Below are 27,404 nucleotides of genomic sequence, written 5' to 3'. Positions count from 1 at the left end.
TCCATATATCCCGACCCTTCTTTGGCTCATTTAAGGCCAGATCTGTCAATTAAATAAGAGGAGAGGCAGCAAAGATAGAAGACCAGTAATTGAGAAGCGACACAATTTTTTTTTCCACGCCAAGAGCACCAAGTTTTGGCTTGAACAGTCATTTTGTGACAGACTCCCTTTAACCCCTTTCTGACATCGAACGTACTATCCCGTCGAGGTGGGGTGGGCCCCTATGACCACGGACGGGATAGTACGTCCAACGCGATCGGCGGCGCTCACGGGGGGAGCGCGGCCGATCGCGGCCGGGTGTCAGCTGCCTATCGCAGCTGACATCCGGCACTATGTGCCAGGAGCGGTCACGGACCGCTCCCGGCACATTAACCCCTGGCACACCGCGATCAAACATGATCGCGATGTGCCGGCGGTGCAGGGAAGCATCGTGCAGGGAGGGGGCTCCCTGATGGCTTCCCTGAGCCCCCCCGCAGCAACGCGATGTGATCGCGTTGCTGCGAGGGTCTTACCTCCCTCCCTGCCTGCTCCAGACCCGGATCCAAGATGGCCGCGGATCTGGGTCCTGCAGGGAGGGAGGTGGCTTCACAGAGCCTGCTCAGAGCAGGCACTGTGAAGCCTGCAGTGCTGCATGTCAGATCAGTGATCTGACAGAGTGCTGTGCACACTGTCAGATCACTGATCTGTGATGTCCCCCCCTGGGACAATGTAAAAAAGTAAAAAAAAAAAAAATTCAAAATGTAAAAAAAAATAAAAAAAAATATTCCTAAATAATGAAAAAAAAAAAAAAAAAAATTATATATATATATATATATATATATATATATATATATATATATATATATATATATATATATATATATATATATTATTCCCATAAATACATTTCTTTATCTAAATAAAAAAAAAAACAAGAAAAGTACACATATTTAGTATCGCCGCGTCCGTAACGGCCCGACCTATAAAACTGGCGCACTAGTTAACCCCTTCAGTAAACACCGTAAGAAAAAAAAAAAAAAAACGAGGCAAAAAACAACGCTTTATTATCATACCGCCGAACAAAAAGTGGAATAACACGCGATCAAAAAGACAGATATAAATAACTATTATACCGCTGAAAGCGTCATCTTGTCCCGCAAAGAACGAGCCGCCATACAGCATCATCAGCAAAAAAATAAAAAAGTTATAGTCCTGAGAATAAAGCGATGCAAAAATAATTATTTTTTCTATAAAATAGTTTTTATCGTATAAAAGCGCCAAAACATAAAAAAATGATATAAACGAGGTGTCGCTGTAATCGTACTGACCCGAAGAATAAAACTGATTTATCAATTTTACCAAACGCGGAACGGTATAAACGCCTCCCCCAAAAGAAATTCATGAATAGCTGGTTTTTGGTCATTCTGCCTCACAGAAATCGGAATAAAAAGCGATCAAAAAATGTAACGTGCCCGAAAATGTTACCAATAAAAACGTCAACTCGTCCCGCAAAAAACAAGACCTCACATGACTCTGTGAACCAAAATATGGAAAAATGATAGCTCTCAAAATGTGGCAACGCAAAAAATATTTTTTGCAATAAAAAGCGTCTTTCAGTGTGTGATGGCTGCCAATCATAAAAATCCGCTAAAAAACCCGCTATAAAAGTAAATTAAACCCCCCTTCATCACCCCCTTAGTTAGGGAAAAATTAAAAAAATGTATTTATTTCCATTTTTCCATTAGGGCTAGGGTTAGGGCTAGGGATAGGGCTAAGGTTAGGGTTAGGGCTAGGGTTAGGGATAGGGCTAGGGTTAGGGATAGGGCTAGGGTTAGGGATAGGGCTAGGGATAGGGTTAGGGCTAGGGATAGGGCTAGGGATAGGGATAGGGTTAGGGCTAGGGTTAGGGTTAGGGCTAGGGTTAGGGCTAGGGTTAAGGCTACAGTTAGGGTTGGGGTTAAAGTTACGGTTTAGATTACATTTACAGTTGGGAATAGGGTTGGGATTAGGGTTAGGGGTGTGTTTGGATTAGGGTTTCAGTTATAATTGGGGGGTTTCCACTGTTTAGGCACATCAGGGGCTCTCCAAACGCGACATGGCGTCCGATCTCAATTCCAGCCAATTCTGCGTTGAAAAAGTAAAACAGTGCTTCTTCCCTTCCGAGCTCTCCCGTGTGCCCAAACAGGGGTTTACCCCAACATATGGGGTATCAGTGTACTCAGGACAAATAGGACAACAACTTTTGGGGTCCAATTTCTCCTGTTACCCTTGGGAAAATACAAAACTGGGGGCTAAAAAATAATTTTTGTGGGAAAAAAAAAGATTTTTTATTTTCACGGCTCTGCGTTATAAACTGTAGTGAAACACTTGGGGGTTCAAAGTTCTCACAACACATCTAGATAAGTTCCATGGGGGGTCTAGTTTCCAATATGGGGTCACTTGTGGGGGATTTCTACTGTTTAGGTACATTAGGGGTTCTGCAAACGCAATGTGACGCCTGCAGACCATTCCATCTAAGTCTGCATTCCAAATGGCACTCCTTCCCTTCCGAGCCCTCCCATGCGCCCAAACGGTGGTTCCCCCCAACATATGGGGTATCAGCGTACTCAGGACAAATTGGACAACAACTTTTGGGGTCAAATTTCTCCTCTTACCCTCGGGAAAATACAAAAAACTGGGGGCTAAAAAAATAATTTTTGTGGGAAAAATTTTTTGTTTTATTTTTACGGTTCTGCATTATAAACTTCTGTGAAGCACTTGGTGGGTCAAAGTGCTCACCACACCTCTAGATAAGTTCCTTAGGGGGTCTACTTTCCAAAATGGTGTCACTTGTGGGGGGTTTCAATGTTTAGGATCATCAGGGGCTCTCCAAACGAAACATGGCGCCCCATCTCAATTCCAGTCAATTTTGCATTGAAAAGTCAAATGGCGCTCCTTCGCTTCTGAGCTCTGCCATGCGCCCAAACAGTGGTTTACCCCCACATGTGGGGTATTGGCGTACTCAGGACAAATTGTACAACAATGATTGGGGTCCATTTTCTCCTGTTACCCTTGGTAAAATAAAACAAATTGGCGCTGAATTAAATTTTTTGTGAAAAAAAGTTAAATGTTCATTTTTATTTAAACATTCAAAAAAATCCTGTGAAGCACCAGAAGGGTTAATAAACTTCTTGAATATGGTTTTGAGCACCTTGAGGGGTGTAGTTTTTAGAATGGTGTCAGACTTGGGTATTTTCTATCATATAGACCCCTCAAAATGACTTCAAATGAGATGTGGTCCCTAAAAAAAATGGTGTTGTAGAAATGAGAAATTGCTGGTCAACTTTTAACCCTTATAACTCCCTAACAAAAAAAAATTTTGGTTCCAAAATTGTGCTGATGTAAAGTAGACATGTGGGAAATGTTACTTATTAAGTATTTTGTGTGACATATCTGTGATTTAATTGCATAAAAATTCAAAGTTGGAAAATTGCGAAATTTTCATAATTTTCGCCAAATTTCCGTTTTTTTCACAAATAAACGCAGGTACGATCAAAGAATTTTTACCATTGTCATGAAGTACAATATGTCACGAGAAAACAATGTCAGAATCACTGGGATCCGTTGAAGCGTTCCAGAGTTATAACCTCACAAAGGGACAGTGGTCAGAATTGTAAAAATTGGCCCGGTCATTAACGTGCAAACCACCCTTGGGGGTAAAGGGGTTAAGCCGGATGTACTACTGGCATCTTCCAAATCTGTCTTACCTCAATCCAAGAGCTGCTAAGCATGATGTGAAAGTATTCTATAAAAAAGTAAAACAGAAGTGTCAACCAGAAGACAAAAAGATCAAAAATGACTAACTGTATTCATAAGACACCACTTATATATCCATCTAAATTACAACAAATATCAATGAGAGTGGAAACTTCTAGAAAGAGAGGGAGATGGGGCATGAGAAGGAGAGATAGAGAGCGCGGGCAAGATCGATAGGGACAGAGAGATAAAGTCCAGGAGGCCCTACAGAAGAGGACTCTGGAGGATGACATCAAGGCTTTCCTGAATGTATTCGAAAGGGTAGCAGACAGAGAGCAACTGCCCCTAAAGAAATGGGCAGAGGTCCTAGCTCCAAACCTTACTGGGGAACCACAGAAGCATAATACGACCTGGCCCTGCAGAACGCTAATGCATACAAGTGGAAGACAGAGATTAAGGCACGTTTGGGAGTCACACTGTCAGTCCGAGCATAAGGGGTGCACCTCTGGTGTTATCAAAGGGACAAACCTCCCCACTCACAGGTGTTCGACCTCTTACACCTAGTGATGAATGAGTAATTTTGTTGCGCGGGTTTTCCAGAGCACGCTCGGGTGGCCTCCTAGTATTTGGATGTGCTCGGAGATATGATCAGAGATTTAGTTTTCCTTGCCGCAGCTGCATGATTTATGGCTGCTAGCCAGCCAGAGCACATGTGGGGGCTGCCTGGTTGCTAGGGAATCCCCACATGTAATCAAGCTGTCTATCACCTGTAAATCATGCAGCTGCGGCAAGGAAAACAAAATCTCCGAGCACTAACAAATACTTGGAGATCACCCGAGCAACGAGTATACTCGCTCATCACTACTTACACCTAGTGCAAAAATGGCTGCAGTCCGAGACCTGCTCTCCATCACAGATGGTGTAAAAAGTGGTAGTGGAGCGATTTATCCACTCACTACAGAGCTTGAGGTCACATTTCTGGGGTAAGAAAAAGAAAGGGTTCAAGTCCACATCTGAGTGGTACACAAAAACCAAGGAGGGGTAAGAGCCGGGTTCAAAGATTACATCTTGTACTATCATCCGTTGGAGGTGTTGAGCCCAGGTCATATATCAGCCATTTGTCCCTTGACCTCGGACCAATAGACTGCAGCATAGGTCGGTGCTACCCCCACTTTGCCTACCCTGCCTACACTGCTGTTCCTCATCCTGGCTAGGGGCCTCAGGAATGCGAGGTGACTGTGAATAGTATCTAAGTGAAGGGTCTTCTGAACTCAGGGAGTTTGATGACCCTGGTATGGGCCACACTTCAGTATGTGCTAGTCCCTGGGAAGGGGATGGGGGTACGTTTTATCCATGGAGACACCAAGAACTATCTCATGGCCCTGGTTATTATATGCACAGATTGTAGTTCCATGTCCCACTAAAGGTACCGTCACACTAGACGATATCGCTAGCGATCCGTGACGTTGCAGCGTCCTCGCTAGCGATATCGTCCAGTGTGACAGGCAGCAGCGATCAGGCCCCTGCTGTGCTGTCGCTGGTCGGGGAAGAAAGTCCAGAACTTTATTTGGTCGCTGGACTCCCCGCAGACATCGCTGAATCGGCGTGTGTGACACCGATTCAGCGATGTCTTCACTGGTAACCAGGGTAAACATCGGGTAACTAAGCGCAGGGCCGCGCTTAGTAACCCGATGTTTACCCTGGTTACCATCCTAAAAGTAAAAAAAAACAAACACTACATACTTACCTACAGCTGTCTGTCCCCAGCGCTGTGCTCTGCACTCCTCCTGTTCTGGCTGTGAGCGTCGGTCAGCCGGAAAGCAGAGCGGTGACGTCACCGCTCTGCTTTCCGGCCGCTGTGCTCACACAGACAGTACAGGAGGAGTGCAGAGCACAGCGCTGGAGGACAGACAGCTGTAGGTAAGTATGTAGTGTTTGTTTTTTTTTACTTTTAGGATGGTAACCAGGGTAAACATCGGGTTACTAAGTGCGGCCCTGCGCTTAGTTACCCGATGTTTACCCTGGTTACCGGCATCGTTGGTCGCTGGAGAGCGGTCTGTGTGACAGCTCTCCAGCGACCAAACAGCGACGCTGCAGCGATCCGGATCGTTGTCGGTATCGCTGCAGCGTCGCTAAGTGTGACGGTACCTTAAGTGGTAGAGGTGAAGGACTTGTTGCATGCTATTGTTATCAGTTGAGATTTTCCTTTGTTCTGGGATTTATGGGGTAAAGCTGTTGCATCCAGTAGTCCTGTATGCTGCCAGGAGTTGGCTATGGTAAAGTCACATGATACAAACAGTGAATTTCTATTCACTGAATTGGCTAGAAAGGAGGAAGAGGCATTTACTGAACCAATATCCTTGACCTGGAGGAGTTCCAGGACAACTATGGGACTGCCTAGTTCAGGGACTTAACAGTAAATTGTACTCTGGAAAATGTGTGTTAAAAGGGGTTCCCCAGGAGACGGGATTCGATAATCAGTTTCCGCAAGGGGCCAGCCATAATGATCAGATTGGTCATGAGACCAAAGTGAAGGGACAGCTAAAACAGAGCCTCTTCTAAGCCCAAGAGGAAAAGTCCACAGGATATAATTAGTCAGCTTGAGAAAGAGATAATTTAAGTCTGGGGCTCGGGTACTTGTGTAAGTGTCCACATGGGGTAAGCAAGTTCCTTACCCAGTGGATGGGGCCCTATCAAGTGGTGGAAAAGGTGGGAGAGGTCAACTGTAAAGTAAACCGACAAGGGAAAAGGCAGGCCTTTCCAATATATTATGGAAACCCCTTGCTGGGGTCCGAAGCCAACCTTCTGGATGACAGAGTAACAGGAAATTTGTCACCTTCCCAAAGAAAACACAGCCGGAATTGGCACCCAAATAATAGAGGCAGGTTCTTGAAGTTACTAGGTCACACTTGTGACATACATGAGTCTCCCGCTTGGGTCAATTTAAAGCCCTGTAGAATTCCCGAGGGTCACAGGGAGGCAAGTAGTCTCAGAGAAGGCAAAACAGAACTCACCACAGCCCCTCTCAAAGTCAGTTTTGGTAAAGTTTGGCAGATGGTGCTCAGGCCTCAGTTTTGTGCAGAAGGTGAGGGTATATAGCAACGCCAGGTAGGCTATGGTTAAACCTAGCTCTGCAGGCTTTTAATTGTACAACTGGTTAGCTCTGCATATAAACAGGCTAGGTGTTCATCTACGGCAATCAGTTCAGGGAAGCTGACAAGACTGGATGTGTCTGATATGAAGAGAGACAGGGCAGAACACCCCTCTGAGAAGAGTCTGCACAGGCCGTGTACAGAGTACCAGAAGTATCAGTGGCTGCTATGTACAATATTTGTTTTGGTTAACAGAGCTCGGGCTAGCTCAGCCGTGAATGAGCAGCAAGGGTCTGTTCTGCTTAGATGGACTAGCCTAGGTATTTATGTTTGAGCTTGTTTTGGTTCTGTGCAACCTCTGGAAAGCAACACAAACTGCACGTGTTTGGACCAAAACTGCATTGCCTGTGTGAACGCTACATAAAGCCTAGTGCCTACCAGAGAGACAGAACCTCTACAATGAATGCTATACATACAGTGGGGCAAAAAAGTATTTAGTCAGTCAGCAATAGTGCAAGTTCCACCACTTAAAAAGATGAGAGGCGTCTGTAATTTACATCATAGGCAGATCTCAACTATGGGAGACAAACTGAGAAAAAAAAAATCCAGAAAATCACATTGTCTGTTTTATTAACATTTTATTTGCATATTATGGTGGAAAATAAGTATTTGGTCAGAAACAAAATTTCATCTCAATACTTTGTAATATATCCTTTGTTGGCAATGACAGAGGTCAAACGTTTTCTGTAAGTCTTCACAAGGTTGCCACACACTGTTGTTGGTATGTTGGCCCATTCCTCCATGCAGATCTCCTCTAGAGCAGTGATGTTTTTGGCTTTTCGCTTGGCAACACGGACTTTCAACTCCCTCCAAAGGTTTTCTATAGGGTTGAGATCTGGAGACTGGCTAGGCCACTCCAGGACCTTGAAATGCTTCTTACGAAGCCACTCCTTCGTTGCCCTGGCGGTGTGCTTTGGATCATTGTCATGTTGAAAGACCCAGCCACGTTTCATCTTCAATGCCCTTGCTGATGGAAGGAGGTTTGCACTCAAAATCTCACGATACATGGCCCCATTCATTCTTTCATGTACCCGGATCAGTCGTCCTGGCCCCTTTGCAGAGAAACAGCCCCAAAGCATGATGTTTCCACCACCATGCTTTACAGTAGGTATGGTGTTTGATGGATGCAACTCAGCATTCTTTTTCCTCCAAACACGACAAGTTGTGTTTCTACTAAACAGTTCCAGTTTGGTTTCATCAGATCATAGGACATTCTCCCAAAACTCCTCTGGATCATCCAAATGCTCTCTAGCAAACTTCAGACGGGCCCGGACATGTACTGGCTTAAGCAGTGGGACACGTCTGGCACTGCAGGATCTGAGTCCATGGTGGCGTAGTGTGTTACTTATGGTAGGCCTTGTTACATTGGTCCCAGCTCTCTGCAGTTCATTCACTAGGTCCCCCCGCGTGGTTCTGGGATTTTTGCTCACCGTTCTTGTGATCATTCTGACCCCACGGGGTGGGATTTTGCGTGGAGCCCCAGATCGAGGGAGATTATCAGTGGTCTTGTATGTCTTCCATTTTCTAATTATTGCTCCCACTGTTGATTTCTTCACTCCAAGCTGGTTGGCTATTGCAGATTCAGTCTTCCCAGCCTGGTGCAGGGCTACAATTTTGTTTCTGGTGTCCTTTGACAGCTCTTTGGTCTTCACCATAGTGGAGTTTGGAGTCAGACTGTTTGAGGGTGTGCACAGGTGTCTTTTTATACTGATAACAAGTTTAAACAGGTGCCATTACTACAGGTAATGAGTGGAGGAAAGAGGAGACTCTTAAAGAAGAAGTTACAGGTCTGTGAGAGCCAGAAATCTTGATTGTTTGTTTCTGACCAAATACTTATTTTCCACCATAATATGCAAATAAAATGTTAAAAAAACAGACTGTGATTTTCTGGATTTTTTTTTTCTCAGTTTGTCTCCCATAGTTGAGGTCTACCTATGATGTAAATTACAGACGCCTCTCATCTTTTTAAGTGGTGGAACTTGCACTATTGCTGACTGACTAAATACTTTTTTGCCCCACTGTACACACAGTACAGACCAAAAGTTTGGACACCTTCTCATTTAAAGATTTTTCTGTATTTTCATTACTATGAAAATTGTACATTCACACTGAAGACATCAAAACTATGAATTAACACATGTGGAATTATATACTTAAAAAAAGTGTGAAGCAACTGAAAATATGTCTTATATTCTAGGTTCTTCAAAGTAGCCACCTTTTGCTTTGATGACTGCTTTGTACACTCTTGGCATTCTCTTGATGAGCTTCAAGAGGTAGTCACCGGGAATGGTCTTCCAACAATCTTGAAGGAGTTCCCAGAGATGCTTAGCACTTGTTGACCCTTTTGCCTTCACTCTGCGATCCACCTCACCCCAAACCATCTCGATTGGGTTCAGGTGTGGTGACTGTGGAGGCCAGGTCATCTGGCGTAGCACCCCATCACTCTCCTTCTTGGTCAAATAGCCCTTACACAGCCTGGAGGTGTGTTTGGGGTCATTGTCCTGTTTAAAAATAAATGATGGTCCAAATAAGCGCAAGCCGGATGGAATAGCATGCCGCTGCAAGATGCTGTGGTAGCCATGCTAGTTCAGTATGCCTTCAATTTTGAATAAATCCCCAACCGTGTCACCAGCAAAGCACCCCCACACCATCACACCTCCTCCTCCATGCTTCACGGTGGGAACCAGGCATGTAGAGTCCATCCGTTCACCTTTTCTGCGTTGCACAAAGACACGGTGGTTGGAACCAAAGATCTCAAATTTGGACTCATCAGACCAAAGCACAGATTTCCACTGATCTAATGTCCATTCCTTGTGTTCTTTAGCCCAAACAAGGTCTCTTCTGCTTGTTGCCTATCCTTAGAAGTGGCTTTCTAGCAGCTATTTTACCATGAAGGCTTGCTGCACATAGTCTCCTCTTAACAGTTGTTGTAGAGATGTGTCTGCTGCTAGAACTGGTCTCTAATCTGAGCTGCTGTTAACCTGCGATTTCTGAAGCTGGTGACTCGAATAAACTTATCCTCAGAAGCAGAGGGGACTCTTGGTCTTCCTCTTTCCTGGGGCTGGGGCGGTCCTCAAGTGAGCCAGTTTCTTTGTAGCGCTTGATGGTTTTTTCCACTGCACATGGGGACACTTTCAAAGTTTTCCCAATTTTTCAGACTGACTGACCTTCATTTCTTAAAGTAATGATGGCCACTCGTTTTTTTCTTTACTTAGCTGCTTTTTTCTTGCCATAATATAAATTCTAACAGTCTGTTCAGTAGGACTATCAGCTGTGTATCCACCAGACTTCTGCACAACACAACTGATGGTCCCAACCCCATTTATAAGGCAAGAAATCCCACTTATTAAACCTGACAGGGCACACCTGTGAAGTAAAAACCATTCCCGGTGACTACCTCTTGAAGCTCATCAAGAGAATGCCAAGAGTGTACAAAGAAGTCATCAAAGCAAAAGGTGGCCACTTTGAAGAACCTAGAATATAAGACATAATTTCAGTTGTTTCACACTTTTTTGTTAAGTATATAATTCCGCATGTGTTAATTCATAGTTTTGATGCCTTCAGTGTGAATGTACAATTTTCATAGTCATGAAAATACAGAAAAATCTTTAAATGAGAAGGTGTGTCCAAACTTTTGGTCTGTACTGTACATGAGTAGCAAAAAAGATAACAAAAGCCTGAAAGAAAGAAACACATACCAAGTCTTGCACACAAGACACATTTATGGCAAGGGAATTCTTTTCCATCTTCAGACCTTAAGGTTACATCACAAAGTGAAGAGCTGAAAAGAAAATGAAAAAAAGACATAAACACGCGTCCAACTCTATATCTGTTATAATAGTTTGTCTTTCTCAAGAAGTAATATTCAGCAGTTCTCTTGCTGATTGCAGCGAGCTTTCATCCAAAACTGTGCTGTATTTTGCTGCATTCATTTTACACTTCAGAAACCTTAAGGCAAAAGCTATTGGTTACAATTATGGGGACTCTACATTTTGCTGTTTGGATGGACATAGAGATAGCTAAGGCCTATACAAGAACTAGCCACGTCTGTACCCTCAGGGAAAATGCAGGAATTGCTATGGAGGATATCCACTAAGTTAAAACATATGTTTTAACTTAGTGGATATCCTCCATAGCTATTCCTGTTTGGATGGACTGCAGATTTTGGTTTACACCAACAGTTTAAAAGACCAAAACATTTTGTTATTATGGTCAAAGTGCTCAAAAATAAATTAGGAATAGATCACACACTGTGGTCAAATTCCGAGCTGTGCAATGTTCTTTCTGGGTTTCTTACTTTATGATTTTACTGGAATATCTGGTGAGTTGTGAACCCATTCGCTGGTAGAAACTTTGAAATAAGAAAACCTAACATTACAATTCTGTATATTGTTGAATGGACATTTTTCAGTTTTTTTATCGGGTAGAATTGCATTTTTGTGGCGTGAATTATGATGAATTTGTTGAGTGTGCTTGGTCATGCCCTGCACTGCCCAAGCTCCAACAAGCTTTTTAAAAAGATGGCCAGAACTGGTTAAAAACACAAAATATCGCACATTTTTTGAGTTTTACAAAAATGGTGTGACATTTCAAACAGTGTTATGGCCGATTTCTGGTGAGAACGGCTTAAAGACTTGGGGTACAGTGTTTGTTCTGCAATGAAAATAAAGCATGATGGCGGCTTGTTCGTTTCAGTTTTTTGCCATGACTAATGCATACAATATCCCCATGAATTTCCTCATTCGTATTTCCTGGTACATACCATTCATTCATACTGAACTTTGGCCAGTTTCCACTTTTCTTGGCAATTACATTAATCGTGCCATTTTCATATCTGACTCCATCTAGTCTTCAACATAAAAAACAAATACAATGAAAAAGGTAAATCCGAACACCAAACCAACCATGATCTCTACTGTACAATAAAGCACTTCACTTCCGAATACCCAAGATGTGGATGCTAGCAGCAGGCGTCTGAGACACATTGCGCCCGATTCATCAAAGGTTTTACATCATTGTTTTGGCATAAAAAGCTTTGAAAAGTCACATAACTCTGGCGGAACTGGTGGCAGAACTAAGATAATGCAACTTTCATTGTCCGCGCGCCATTTTCGCCCAGCTCTGTCAAAGTGGACGAAGCTGTGGCGCGACAGGGGTTTGGTGATCGCCGCTTGCAAAATTCACAATGAATGGTGGCGTTCACTATGCCACAAATTTTACTCCAGCAGACACTGGAACAGGATTTGTAGCAAGGTGTGCACAGAGGAGGATAGTACTCGTCCGATGCCCCTGACTCATGAAGAGGCATATGAATCAGGAGTGTATGACTACAGCAAATCTACTCATCAAGACCGGCGTGACAACACCGATTTTCACGCATCGGACCCTTAAAGGAGTATTCCCATCTCCAAGATCCTGTCCCAATATGTAGTAGGTATAATATTTGCTAATAGCTTCAAAAAGAAATGTAGTATAGTTCTTCTGATTTGCTGTGTCACCTACCCCATACCATTGCAGTAGCTTAAGTATCCATGGTTACGACCACTAATCGCTAGCTGTCACCATATGAGTGGTTTAAGCCATAGATGCCAAGGCTTCTGCAATGCCCTACATGGAGTAAGTGACATAGTGAATCAGATTAACTATACCACATTTCTAATTAAAAGTATTTGCTAATATTTTTTTTTTAATCAAATGTTTTTATTAAACAATAAGAAAAATAAATGCAGATTACATTGCTGCAAACAATACATATATATGTTTTACATTTTCAATATAGGGATTTTTGTGTACTCACCGTAAAATCCTTTTCTCCGAGCCATTCATTGGGGGACACAGACCATGGACACAGACCATGGGTGTATGCTGCTGCCACCAGGAGGCTGACACTAAGTAATACAAAAAAGGTTAGCTCCTCCCCTGCAGTATACACCCTCCTGCTGGCTCCCAGCTAACCAGTTCGGTGCAAAAGCAGTAGGAGATCAATAACGACATATAAGCGTAAAACATGTCACATTATATATGAGAGTGTAACAGATGAAAAGATAAAAAACAAAGCATAAGCTAATAACAGGGTGGGAGCTGTGTCCCCCAATGAATGGCTCGGAGAAAAGGATTTTACGGTGAGTACACAAAAATCCCTATTTCTCCTTCGCCTCATTGGGGGGGACAGACCATGGGACGTCCCAAAGCAGTCCCTGGGCGGGGACAACATCAGATCAGGCCGTGTAACCGCTACTTACAAGTGCGCCACCGCGGCCTGCAAAGTCTGCCTGCCCAGACTCACATCTGAGGAAGTATGTGAATAATAGTGCTTCAAGAATGCATGCGGACTGGAGGAATTCGCAAGCTTGCGGTCGTGCTTGCCGACGTCTGGTGCCTAGAGCCCTCAGACAGGGAAATAGGCTGACATCTAGCCCGGAAGGACTCCTGGATGGAGAAAAGAATCCACCAGGCTAACATGGCCGAAGAAACGGCTAAACCCTTCCTGCGACCGTCAGGAAGCCTACTTACCATCGAGAAACCCAAGTAAAGTGTCCAACCTTTGGAAGGACGCCGTCCTCGATACGTACCCACTCGGAGCACTCACCTCTTCCAGATTATGGAGATCCCATTCCGTTTTGTGGACTGGAACCGAAGGAGATGAGAGGACGATGCCCCTGCAACAGTGGGAATACAATACCGCCTTGGCAACGAGGGAAGGGGATGGCTTGAGGGCAACCCTGCCCTGATGGTAATAAGGAAAAAAGACAAAGAACAGAACGACGAGTTCTGAAGACTCGTCAGGAGGACAAGAACGCAGAGAAAGAAGGGAAGAGACCTTCCCTGATAGTAAAGTCTGTCCGGATCAAAAAAGGAGTCCACTGTAAGATGCCCAGGACCATTAAGGTCCCACGGATCTAACGGTACGCGGTAGGGAAGAACTACAGGTTAAGGCTCCCTGCGAGAAAGTCCATAATTCCAGTTTTGTCGCAATAAGACAGAAAAAAAAAAAAAAACTAGAACCATAAGCGAGAAAACCTGACATGGTCAGTGCGGGTCTCCCGGGATCACTGGGGCCCTTCCTGCTTCCGAAAAGATCTCAGACGTAGTGGAAGAGGGATTATAGAAATTGGTACCATGGAAGAACAGAGCATGCACTGCGATGGTCTTGGAGCGAGGCCAGACCATGAACGGAGTACATTGGCGTTCAGCTTGGACGCCATCTGACCTACATCTGGAGTACTCCAGTGAAGGCAGATCCGATGGAAGACTTCCGAGTGAAGTTCCCACTCACTTGAGGAGAAAACCTGACGGTTGAATATGTCTGCCGCCCAGTGTCCTACTCCAGGGATATGTACTGTTGAGATCACCGAATGATAGATCTCGGCTCATCAGATAGTGCGAGGTACCTTGGCCATGGCGCTTGACTTTGGGTACTCGCTAGATGGTTAACATGTGGCACAGCCGTGGCATTATCCAACTGAAGACCCGCCAAAAGGCAGTGGACCTGCTGTAGGATTAGTCGTACCGTTCAGATCTCCAGAGAAATGATCGGGAGAAGAAGACTGGCATTGGTATTCCCTAATAACCATTGGACCAGGAGAAGGCTCTGGACGAGGAAGGAGCTCAGAGACTACCCTTTGAAAGCCTGATTGACTTGCAGAAAACGAGCGCAGCGAAGGAAAACGCTTCCATTGTCCTTTTTTTTTTTTAAAACCCTAGCGAATTTGAATGAACCGAGGGAATGAGTGATCAAGTGCACAAGCTCTCTGTTGAAGGGCCACGACCTTGACTCGAGAGAGAATAACCATCCTTCTTGGGCCGGATCGTCCTCAAAGAGGATCTGCTGGACAGGGCATGAGGAAAAAAACTTGTCTAAGTTTAGCTGTTAGACCAGTTGAGAGGGTATTGCAAGTCATATAGACGACTCAGCGTAGACCTAGAAGAGCGGCTACAAAGTCGACCAAATAGGGCAGGACGATCATGCTTCTAGGGTGCAAGAAGCACATGACAACCGTCATGACCCTTGCGACCACTCTGGTGTGGTAGCCAGGCCGGAGGGCAAGGTCGTGACTTGAAAAAGCTGTTCGCGAATGGAAAGGCGAAGAGATTATTGTAGAGAAGAGAAATAGACATGTGAGGGTAAGAATCCCGAATGTCGATGGATGCCAGAAAAGTCCACCTCTTTCTGTTGAAGTAATGGCTGAGCGGGGGAACTCCATCCGAAAAAAGGAGGACCTTGTCAAAGGTTGTTAGAAGTTTGAGGTCCAGGAATGGTGACACTTTTCATTCCCTCCTTTTTGGAACCAAGATTCCTTAGATCTAGATTGTCCTGGACAATGCTTCCACTGCTGGTTGGGTCTGTAGAGGAGATACGATCCCCTGCTAGTCTCCCGCTCAGAAGATTTGATTGGCCAGCTATACTGTTGAAAACGAAGTAGTTAAGGTCTCCGACCAGGAGACTATTGGTCAAGCAACCCATGTGGCGGCTAAGGAAGGGTAGAGCGCTGAACCCGAAAACAAGACGGAAGGGACTAGATTTGCTATCCGACCATCTGTGGTATCTTAATTGATGATACACCGGCCAGGATACTGGTAGGTATACCACAAGAAATTCTACCCGGATAGTCTGCCCAGTGGCAGAATGCGGGACTGCAACCAGCAGGTCTCTGCCATTGTCGTGCAGAGTAGAAAATAAGGAACCCTCGATCCACCCTCTTCTTAACAGGGACGTGGAGAGGAATCGTCCGCTTTCTTGCATCTGATACAAAGGGGGGGGAAACCCTCCTTGTTAGGACGCCACAAATGTGTGCCTCCGGACATGCCCAGAGTTCCGAGTGGACAGGACAGGTTGTCTGGCGATAGGCCTGGATGCAGAAGAGGTTACATGGAGGGGACACTCCGTGTGCTCGTCTGTTGAAGGTGTGGGGGGAAATCGGTGCCCTATAAAGGACCCGTCGCCCATAAAAATCCGACCAGGTATGGCATCCTACTTAAAGGTTTCTGTCCAGTGCATCCCCCGTCAATTTGATGGAGATTTTCTAGAACCTGTACGTTTTTCTAGAATACTTGCGGCCCCTGCTAGCCGACGGCTCCCATAGTAGGAGAGGGAGCATGTAGAGTGCTCCGGAGCTCAGTTAGGGTGACCAGCTTAGGATAGATGATGTGCCCTTAAGACCAGTAAATACTGGTCATGCGCCTTTAAGACTAGGGAGTACTGGTCATGAGCCTTTAAGACCAGGGAATACTGGTCTTGTGCCTTAGTAAGAGACGTACTGCTCATGTGCCTTTAAAAGCAGGGCATGCTGGACATGTGCCTTCAAGAACCAGGGCCTACTGGTCATGAGCCCTTAACCAGGAAATACTTGACATGAACCCTTAAGTCCAGGACATACAGGTCATGTGCCCTTGAAACCAGGGCATGCTGGTCATATGCGTTTAAGACCAGGGTATACTGGCCATGTGCCTTAAGACCAAGGCATACTGGCCATGAGCGTAAGGCCAGGGAAAGGTGGAGCCCCCTGAGGGAAACGGGAAGAGCCGGGATCGGCGGCAGCGGGGGCTCCTGAGCTCATTTGATTAAGAACTATGGGAAAAAAGACCGGCTTCTGGCAGAGCAGAGAATGCTGGAGATGTGCCCCTTTTAAACTAGGGAACCCTTAAGACCAGGGAATGCTGGTCATGAGTTTAATAAAAAGGCATGGAAAGCTGGGGATGCAGCTATGGGCCCAGCGACTACTGGGCATGAGTCTTAAATACCAGGGAATGAGGTATGTACCCTTAAGACCCGTGCCTTTAAGACCGGAGCTTGCAGGAGAGCCAGAGATTGCAGGCCTTAAGTATATAAAAAACAGGGAAAGATAGTCCCTTAATGCTGCCGGGGTGCGTGCGGGGTGGGGGGGGTGATTCACCTTACCGAGGTTCTGAGCAGGGCCGGCTCCAGGTTTTCGAGGGCCTTGGGCGAAAGAGTCTCAGTGGGCCCCCCCCTTTATCACATACCCCGATTTATGATGCACAGATACGGCAGAGAAATGTAGAGTACAATGCCAGATTTCACTTCTTACATGAGGGACAGCTATTGTAAATTCTGCAGTGTATATATACAGGAGGAAAGGTGCTGTGCAGTGTATATATACAGGAGAGGTGCTGTGCAGTGTATATATACACAGGAGGAAAGGTGCTGTGCAGTGTATATATACACAGGAGGAAAGGTGCTGTGCAGTGTATATATACAGGAGAGGTGCTGTGCAGTGTATATATACAGGAGGAAAGGTGCTGTGCAGTGTATATATACAGGAGAGGTGCTTTTCTGTTTTGAGTTTTTCTATGAAACAAAGACTTTTCTACATAAACAACGTTGTTTGGTTTTGCGGCCCCGACAGATATGTGCTACAAAGTAACAGGCGGCTCGGGCATTAATGAGGGACCTGATGCTGAATCCTTTCCACAAACCCTAATGACCCAATTAGTGCCCTGTTGTGAATTCTGTGGCTGAATTCACTCCTGTGGTCACAAGTGGTACTGCAGCTTCTGAGCTTCCTCCCTCAGGTGTTCTGGTGAGCTCGTTAACTGCTTCATTACTTAACTCCGCCTGATGCTGCTATCCTTGCTCCTTGTCAATGTTTCAGTGTTGGATCTGAGCTTCTCCTGATTGTTCCTGTGACCTGCTGCTCTGTATAGCTAAGTGCTTTTTGCTTTTTTTTGTTGTTTTTTTTCTGTCCAGCTTGTCTTTTGTTTTGCTGGAAGCTCTGAGACGCAAAGGGTGTACCGCCGTGCCGTTAGTTCGGCACAGTGGGGTTTTTTTTGCCCCCTTTGCGTGGTTTTGCTTTAGGGTTTTTTGTAGACTGCAAAGTTCGCTTTACTGTCCTCGCTCTGTCCTAGAATATCGGGCCCCACTTTGCTGAATCTATTTCATCCCTACGTTTTGTCTTTTCATCTTACTCACAGTCATTATATGTGGGGGGCTGCCTTTTCCCTTGGGGAATTTCTCTGGGGCAAGTCAGGCCTATTTTTCTATCTTCAGGCTAGCTAGTTTCTTAGGCTGTGCCGAGTTGCCTAGGTAGTTAGGCGCAATCCACAGCCGCTTTTAGTTGTGTTTAGGATAGGATCAGGTGTGCAGTCTACAGAGTTTCCACGTCTCAGAGCTCGTTCTTGTATTTTTGGGTATTTGTCAGATCACTGTGTGCGCTCTGATCGCTAAGCACACTGTGTTTCTGGATTGCCTTCATAACACCTGTCATTAGCAAACATAACAGTACAAGGAGACCAAACTAATGATTCTCAATAGAGGGAAAGAAAAAGTTCTGACATCATTTTTTTTTTTTTTTTCTGCTCTGTGTTCACTTTTTTTTTTCCCCTAGACATTTGGGTGATTCTGGACACAGGTGTGGACGTGGATATTCAGGGTCTGTGCTCTTCAATGGATAATCTCGTTATAAATGTACAAAAAAAATCAAGATACTATTGATCAGAAATCTATGTTAGAACCAAGAATTCCTATTCCTGATTTGTTTTTTGGAGATAGAACTAAGTTTCTAAGTTTCAAAAATAATTGTAAGCTATTTCTGGCCTTGAAACCTCATTCAACAGGTTTTGATTATTATTTCTTTTTTGCGCGGCGACCCTCAAGACTGGGCATTTTCTCTTGCGCCAGGAGACCCTGCATTGAGTAGTGTCGATGCGTTTTTCCTGGCGCTCGGATTGCTGTACGATGAGCCTAATTCAGTGGATCAGGCTGAGAAAAATTTGCTGGCTTTGTGCCAGGGTCAGGATGATATAGAAGTATATTGTCAGAAATTTAGGAAATGGTCAGTACTCACTCAGTGGAATGAATCTGCGCTGGCAGCTTTGTTCAGAAAGGGTCTCTCTGAGGCTCTTAAGGATGTCATGGTGGGATTTCCTATGCCTGCTGGTTTGAATGAGTCTTTGTCTTTGGCCATTCAGATCGGTCGACGCTTGCGCGAGCGTAAATCTGTGCACCATTTGGCGGTACTGCCTGAGGTTAAACCTGAGCCTATGCAGTGCAATAGGACTATGACTAGAGTTGAACGGCAGGAATACAGACGTCTGAATGGTCTGTGTTTCTACTGTGGTGATTCCACTCATGCTATTTCTGATTGTCCTAAGCGCACTAAGCGGTCCGCTAGGTCTGCCGTCATTGGTACTGTACAGTCCAAATTCCTTCTGTCCATTACCTTGATATGCTCTTTGTCGTCGTTTTCTGTCATGGCGTTTGTGGATTCGGGCGCTGCCCTGAATCTGATGGATTTGGATTATGCTAAACGTTGTGGGTTTTTCTTGGAGCCTTTGCGGTGTCCTATTCCATTGAGAGGAATTGATGCTACACCTTTGGCCAAGAATAAACCTCAATACTGGGCCCAGCTGACCATGTGCATGGCTCCTGCACATCAGGAAGTTATTCGCTTTCTGGTGTTGCATAATCTGCATGATGTGGTCGTGTTGGGGTTGCCATGGCTACAAACCCATAATCCAGTATTGGATTGGAATTCCATGTCGGTATCCAGCTGGGGTTGTCAGGGGGTACATGGTGATGTTCCATTTTTGTCGATTTCGTCATCCACCCCTTCTGAGGTCCCAGAGTTCTTGTCTGATTATCAGGATGTATTTGAAGAGCCCAAGTCCGATGCTCTACCTCCGCATAGGGATTGTGATTGTGCTATCAATTTGATTCCTGGTAGTAAATTCCCTAAAGGTCGATTATTTAATTTATCCGTGCCCGAACACGCCGCTATGCGCAGTTATGTGAAGGAGTCCCTGGAGAAGGGACATATTCGCCCATCGTCATCACCACTGGGAGCAGGGTTCTTCTTTGTAGCCAAGAAGGATGGTTCGCTGAGACCGTGTATTGATTACCGCCTTCTTAATAAGATCACTGTTAAATTTCAGTATCCCTTGCCATTGTTATCTGACTTGTTTGCTCGGATTAAGGGGGCTAGTTGGTTCACTAAGATAGATCTTCGTGGTGCGTATAATCTGGTGAGAATCAGGCAAGGAGATGAATGGAAAACTGCATTCAATACGCCCGAGGGTCATTTTGAGTATCTAGTGATGCCGTTCGGACTTGCCAATGCTCCATCTGTGTTTCAGTCTTTTATGCATGACATCTTCCGTGAGTATCTGGATAAATTCCTGATTGTTTACTTGGATGACATTTTGATCTTCTCAGATGATTGGGAGTCTCATGTGAAGCAGGTCAGAATGGTTTTTCAGGTCCTGCGTGCTAACTCTTTGTTTGTGAAGGGATCAAAGTGTCTCTTCGGTGTGCAGAAAGTTTCATTTTTGGGGTTCATCTTTACCCCTTCTACTATCGAGATGGATCCAGTTAAGGTCCAAGCCATCCAGGATTGGATTCAGCCGACATCTCTGAAAAGTCTGCAAAAGTTCCTGGGCTTTGCTAATTTTTATCGTCGCTTCATCTGTAATTTTTCTAGCATTGCCAAACCATTGACCGATTTGACCAAGAAGGGTGCTGATTTGGTTAATTGGTCTTCTGCTGCTGTGGAAGCTTTTCAGGAGTTGAAGCGTCGTTTTTGTTCTGCCCCTGTGTTGTGTCAGCCAGATGTTTCTCTTCCGTTCCAGGTCGAGGTTGATGCTTCTGAGATTGGTGCAGGGGCGGTTTTGTCACAGAGAGGTTCTGATTGCTCAGTGATGAAACCATGTGCTTTCTTTTCCAGGAAGTTTTCGCCCGCTGAGCGTAATTATGATGTGGGCAATCGAGAGTTGCTGGCCATGAAGTGGGCATTCGAGGAGTGGCGTCATTGGCTTGAAGGAGCTAAACATCGCGTGGTGGTATTGACTGATCATAAGAACTTGACTTATCTCGAGTCTGCCAAGCGCTTGAATCCTAGACAGGCCCGTTGGTCGTTATTTTTTGCCCGCTTCGACTTTGTGATTTCGTACCTTCCGGGCTCTAAAAATGTGAAGGCGGATGCTCTGTCTAGGAGTTTTGTGCCCGACTCTCCGGGTTTATCTGAGCCAGCGGGTATCCTCAAGGAAGGAGTCATTGTGTCTGCCATCTCCCCTGATTTGCGGCGGGTGCTGCAAAAATTTCAGGCGAATAAACCTGATCGTTGTCCAGCAGAGAAACTGTTCGTCCCTGATAGGTGGACTAATAAACTTATCTCTGAACTTCATTGTTCGGTGTTGGCTGGTCATCCTGGAATCTTTGGTACCAGAGACTTAGTGGCTAGATCCTTCTGGTGGCCATCTCTGTCACGGGATGTAAGTACTTTTGTGCAGTCCTGTGGGATTTGTGCTAGGGCTAAGCCCTGCTGTTCTCGTGCCAGTGGGTTGCTTTTGCCCTTGCCGGTCCCAAAGAGGCCTTGGACACATATTTCGATGGATTTCATTTCTGACCTTCCCGTTTCTCAAAAGATGTCAGTCATTTGGGTGGTCTGTGATCGCTTTTCTAAAATGGTCCATCTGGTGCCCTTGGCTAAATTGCCTTCCTCCTCTGATTTGGTACCTTTGTTCTTTCAGCATGTGGTTCGGTTGCATGGCATTCCTGAGAATATTGTTTCTGACAGAGGTTCCCAGTTTGTTTCAAGGTTTTGGCGAGCCTTTTGTGGTAGGATGGGCATTGACCTATCCTTTTCCTCGGCTTTCCATCCTCAGACTAATGGCCAGACCGAACGAACCAATCAGACCTTGGAAACATATCTGAGATGTTTTGTTTCTGCAGACCAGGATGATTGGGTGTCCTTTTTACCGTTGGCTGAGTTCGCCCTTAATAATCGGGCCAGCTCGGCTACCTTGGTTTCTCCATTTTTTTGCAATTCTGGGTTCCATCCTCGTTTCTCTCCTGGACAGGTTGAGTCTTCGGACTGTCCTGGTGTGGATTCTGTGGTGGATAGGTTGCAGCAGATCTGGACTCAGGTAGTGGACAATTTGATCTTGTCCCAGGAGAAAGCTCAACTTTTCGCTAATCGCAGACGCCGTGTGGGTCCCCGACTTCGTGTTGGGGATCTGGTTTGGTTATCTTCTCGTCATATTCCTATGAAGGTTTCCTCTCCTAAATTTAAACCTCGTTTTATTGGTCCGTATAGGATTTCTGAGGTTCTCAATCCTGTGTCTTTTCGTTTGACCCTCCCAGACTCCTTTTCCATACATAATGTATTCCATAGGTCGTTGTTGCGGAGATACGTGGCACCTATGGTTCCATCTGTTGAGCCTCCTGCCCCGGTTTTGGTGGAGGGGGAATTGGAGTATATTGTGGAGAAGATTTTGGATTCTCGTGTTTCTAGACGGAAACTCCAGTATCTGGTTAAATGGAAGGGTTATGCTCAGGAAGATAATTCCTGGGTTTTTGCCTCTGATGTTCATGCTTCCGATCTTGTTCGTGCCTTTCATGCGGCTCATCCTGGTCGGCCTGGGGGCTCTGGTGAGGGTTCGGTGACCCCTCCTCAAGGGGGGGGTACTGTTGTGAATTCTGTGGCTGAATTCACTCCTGTGGTCACAAGTGGTACTGCAGCTTCTGAGCTTCCTCCCTCAGGTGTTCTGGTGAGCTCGTTAACTGCTTCATTACTTAACTCCGCCTGATGCTGCTATCCTTGCTCCTTGTCAATGTTTCAGTGTTGGATCTGAGCTTCTCCTGATTGTTCCTGTGACCTGCTGCTCTGTATAGCTAAGTGCTTTTTGCTTTTTTTTGTTGCTTTTTTTCTGTCCAGCTTGTCTTTTGTTTTGCTGGAAGCTCTGAGACGCAAAGGGTGTACCGCCGTGCCGTTAGTTCGGCATGGTGGGTTTTTTTTTGCCCCCTTTGCGTGGTTTTGCTTTAGGGTTTTTTGTAGACTGCAAAGTTCGCTTTACTGTCCTCGCTCTGTCCTAGAATATCGGGCCCCACTTTGCTGAATCTATTTCATCCCTACGTTTTGTCTTTTCATCTTACTCACAGTCATATGTGGGGGGCTGCCTTTTCCTTTGGGGAATTTCTCTGGGGCAAGTCAGGCCTATTTTTCTATCTTCAGGCTAGCTAGTTTCTTAGGCTGTGCCGAGTTGCCTAGGTAGTTAGGCGCAATCCACAGCCGCTTTTAGTTGTGTTTAGGATAGGATCAGGTGTGCAGTCTACAGAGTTTCCACGTCTCAGAGCTCGTTCTTGTATTTTTGGGTATTTGTCAGATCACTGTGTGCGCTCTGATCGCTAAGCACACTGTGTTTCTGGATTGCCTTCATAACACCTGTCATTAGCAAACATAACAGTGCCCCGTCATTAGAAGCTCATTAAGCGCCTCCCTGTCCCGAGCAGTCATGTACAGTATGGGGGGATCCTGCAGCCCACCCCCTGATTGCTCCATACCATACACTGCCCTCTGTCGCGCTCACTATTATCCTGTGCATTTCTCCATCATCGTTAACCCATGTTACACTTGTCACTAGGGTTGAGTGAAACGGGTCGGCCATTTTCAGAAGTCGCCGACTTTTGGCAAAGTCGGGTTTCATGAAACCCGACCCGACCCCTGTGCGGGGTCGGCCATGAGGTCGGCGATCTTCTGAATCTGGTATCGGAATTCCGATACCGAGTTCCGATATGTTTGCGATTTTGGGAATCGGTATCGGAATCCATATTTAAGTATAAAATAAAGAATCAAAATAAAAAATATTGATATACTCACCCTCGGACGCGCCCTGGTACTAACCGGCAGCCTTCCTTCCTAAGAATGAGCGCGTGAAGGACCTGCGGTGACGTCGCGGCTTGTGATTGGTCGCGTGACCGCCCATGTGACCGCTCACGTGACCAATCACAAGCCGCGACGTCACCGCAGGTCCTTCACGCGCTCATTCTTAGGAAGGAAGGCTGCCGGTTAGTACCAGGGCGCGTCCGAGGGTGAGTATATCAATATTTTTTATTTTGATTCTTTATTTTACACATTAATATGGATCCCAGGGCCTGAAGGAGAGTTTCCTCTCCTTCAGACCCTGGGAACCATAGTATCCCATTGCACTGCATTGGGTTTCGTGTTTCGGCCGACCCCGACTTTTTTATAGGATCGGCCGATTTCACCCGACTTTTGAGAAAGTCGGGTTTAGTGAAACCCGACCCGATCCTATAAAAATAAAAGTCACTCAACCCTACTTGTCACCCCCCACTACAGAGTAGCAGGGCAGCCAATGTCACCCCCTCCCGGACCCTAATGGCAGCAGGAAAAGTCTGCTCCTCTATTGGGTTGGAACCTGATTTAATCAAGGAATAATGTGGATTTGTTGCCGGTGGCCGCAGGGGAAGGGTTAAGTGATGCCATGTCCGTGGTGGGAGCAGTGGCAGCTGCTGGGACCTGGACAGAGACAACCAATGTTGCTTTGACTGCACAGTGTGATGTGTAGGAGAGAAGCTGACACTCCGGAGCAGAAATCACCCACATGCCAGCACTGGGCAGAGTCCCTCCAGTCACCAGCCTGGGGCCACAGGGCCCCAACGTACAGCCCACAGCTCAGTTTTATCCATGGCAGCAGCTCCCCTTCCTCCTGGCATCTGGTTAACCCCAATTATGCGGGTCGGATTGTTATCTTTAAGGTTCAGCAATAACCTTCATACAGATGGGAAGGGGTTAAGCTTCTTCCTACCCCACTGGTGCAGGTTCGGGTGGGGCATGCATGTATTCTGGGTGAGCTGGGTGGTTGCAGGCTGCACCCCACCAGCTGCTCCTCCAGACATCACCCACATTTTTAGGCAGCGGAGACAGACAGCAGCAGACTGAGCCACAAGTCCAACTGCAATCACTGCTGGATACCATAGCACTCACTCAGGCACTGGTAGGAGCTCCTCCGGAATCTGCCTCATAAGTTCAGCAGCAGTGCAGCCAGCCAGGGGCGGAGAGCAGAGCAGGAGAACATGCTCTCTCCGCCCACAAACAATGTCACACTGGCTGCATTCTCTTAACCCCTATGTGTGCCTGCCTGGCTGCACTGACTGAGTGAGAAGATGGTTGTGTCAGAGCTGGCACATAGGGGTTAAGAGAACGCAGCCAGCAGTGACTTTGTGGGCGGAGAGAGCATGTTCTCCTGCTCTGCTCTCCCAGCTGTATCTATGACAGCGTGAGTGGGCCCCCCTCTCTCTCTAGGGCCCCGGCATTTGCCCAGGTGCGCCGGGTGCTGACGCCGGCCCTGGTTCTGAGTCCCCCGTCTGGAATACCGCTGACTTCAGCGCTGAAAAACCGCCGGCGGCAGCCCCTTTTAGAAAAACTAATGACCGGCAAATGGAGGAGGAAGATGGCCGCCGAGATCTCGTCTGGAATGAGAAGCGCCTGAATAGGGGGGCGGAGCCGCTAGAATGATGCAAGCGGTGGGCGGGGCTTCCCAGGATGCGGCCTAAACAGGGCCGAAGCCGGGGACTAAATTTATGGCTTCGGCCGGCGCGCACCCGCAGACTAAAGGGAAAAGGCCGCGAAGCTCTGTGGGGACCCTGCCGCTATGGAGCCCTCCTCTGACCGCCGGAAAAACCCAAAACTCACGGAGCACTTACCCCAATATGAAGGGGATGGCAGATGCTGCAGGTCAGAGCTGTGCCCGGGTAGATAGGACGGTGCGGGGTTGGGGAGCCTCCATACACCATCCCTGCAGAAGGGGGGTGGAGAGGAACCGTCTGCCTCCTTCCATCATCCGCTTTTTCAGTGGTGATGCAGTGGGGGCTGCTCGGACGCCACGCTGGAAGGTGCCTCTGTACAGCCGAGGGTAAAACCTGGTGGACAGGGCTGAATGTCCGGCAATAGGCCTGGCTGCAGAAGAGGATACTGAAGGTGAAACTCCAGTGCTCGTCTGATAAGGGAGGGGGGAGATCGGTGCCCTTGAAGGGGCCCGTCACCCCTAGAATCAGCTCAGGCAGTGGCTTCCCACGTCGCAGGAGAGGATACGGAGAGGTAAAACTCCCGTGCTCGCCTGTTGTTTCGAGGAGATCGGAACATGAAAGAATCCGTCGCCCCATTCGACCGTAGTAAAAAGTAAAAAACGGTAAAAAAGTTCTTTGGGTCTGAATAGCAGACCCGTCCGTGTGCCTCCTACGGACACTAAGCAAGAACTGGTTAGCTGGGAGCCAGCAGGAGGGTGTATACTGCAGGGGAGGAGCTAACCTTTTTTGTATTACTTAGTGTCAGCCTCCTGGTGGCAGCAGCATACACCCATGGTCTGTGTCCATGGTCTGTGTCCCCCAATGAGGCGAAGGAGAAAAACTTTTTAACCCCAAACCAGCCTCCCTCCCCTCCCCTCACCCCCACCTCTAGAGACCTAACAAGAACCACTCCGATCTACCCAAACGTCCATCATTAAGTATTTGCTAATATTATTACACCTACTACATACTGGGATAGGATCTTGGAGATGGCAACACCCCTTTAAAGCATACTGGTCATTCTGATTGTATAAACTGTACACAGCCTGAACAGTACAGCACCATACAATAGAGTGGTGGCTGCCAGGTTCTGCAGATTAGCTCCTATTCTAGTGAATGGGAACTGATCTGCAGTACCCACAGTGGCCACTAGATCGTATGGCGCTGTGCTGTTCCAGCTTCTGCTGGGGCGATAATAGCTGAGCGGTAGCAGCCCACCACTAATCAGATATGGATTACCAATCCTATAGATAGATTATGTATTAGTCCTGGACAATCCTTTGACAAACAGGCACGAATACACAACTCTCTCATTGGTTAGCCCATATATTTGCCTTAACTCAACAGCCTTTAGCCTTAGGTTGTGCACTAACACTATAAAGGCAGGACCCGGTATCAACATGGCTTTCCAGAAATGTCTCATGGTGATATATCAGTGAAGGTACAGGTCAGAGGCGAATACTGATTACTGCAGCAATCGTGGTCTGCTTTTCAGAGCACCGTGATCGCTGAGCTCATACAGGCCTTGGAGTTCAGAAATGTAAAGTCATTCATCCAACACCACTGACTACTGAACCCCAGGGAGACAAATAAACCATAGGGATGGGTAGTTCCTGGGAGTCCGGGATTTGTGGACATTATGTGCATGCTAAAATTCAGCAGCGGCATTGGTGTATTGATGGCCATCTCTATGAGGCCGTAGGATTATGTTCTACTGTCTGTTACACAGTCAGAAATAGCTAGAAGAGCATAACCCAATAGAATAAAACATAACTTTTACTGATAATGTTAAAAAGTGGACAAAACTATACAGAAAGAAATAAACAAGTGCTCACGCCGAAAACTGTGCTCAGATAAAAAAATGGTTTGATCTCACCAATCATGGACAAAGGGTCCCACTGCCAATGCTGAAGGTCCCTATAAGGTTCCAGTAGTTGTGGGCTAGAGAGATGGGGGGGGACGGGGGGCCTGTTCCCTAAACCACTGTCGTGCCCCAGTAATAACTCCTGTCCTCACAAGGACAGGCCCAAATCAGTCCCACTACGGACACCCTCCAAAAAGTGTTAGTTGCAGTAATAAATAGCGTCTCCCAACGCGTTTCTTCTCCGATCACAGAGATTCATCAGGGGAGTATTTCATGGCCAACCGGCCCAGATACAGCTAACAAGTCCGTAGGAAAATGAATAGTCCAAACGAGCAGAGCCCATACGCAGTGGCTG

The 27,404-nt window shown here is 46.3% G+C and overlaps 1 protein-coding gene across 2 annotated transcripts in view; it reads right to left on the bottom strand.

The window, feature by feature from the left end:
• Positions 1–27,404, bottom strand: part of IBTK (inhibitor of Bruton tyrosine kinase) — a 139,773-nt gene that overhangs the window by 70,161 nt on the left and 42,208 nt on the right. For both annotated transcript variants that reach the window (XM_069726448.1, XM_069726446.1), the window contains exons 13-15: positions 11,629–11,715; positions 10,565–10,647; positions 3,726–3,763 (exon numbers count right to left, since the gene is read on the bottom strand). In XM_069726448.1, the coding sequence (XP_069582549.1) occupies positions 3,726–3,763; positions 10,565–10,647; positions 11,629–11,715 (208 nt within the window). The remainder of the gene's footprint in view (positions 1–3,725; positions 3,764–10,564; positions 10,648–11,628; positions 11,716–27,404) is intronic.

This window comes from Ranitomeya imitator, chromosome 5 (assembly GCF_032444005.1).
Source record: "Ranitomeya imitator isolate aRanImi1 chromosome 5, aRanImi1.pri, whole genome shotgun sequence".
Classification (NCBI taxonomy): Eukaryota; Metazoa; Chordata; class Amphibia; order Anura; family Dendrobatidae; genus Ranitomeya; species Ranitomeya imitator.
Note: the sequence above shows the minus strand (reverse complement) of the source record. Positions and strands in the feature narration are given on the sequence as shown.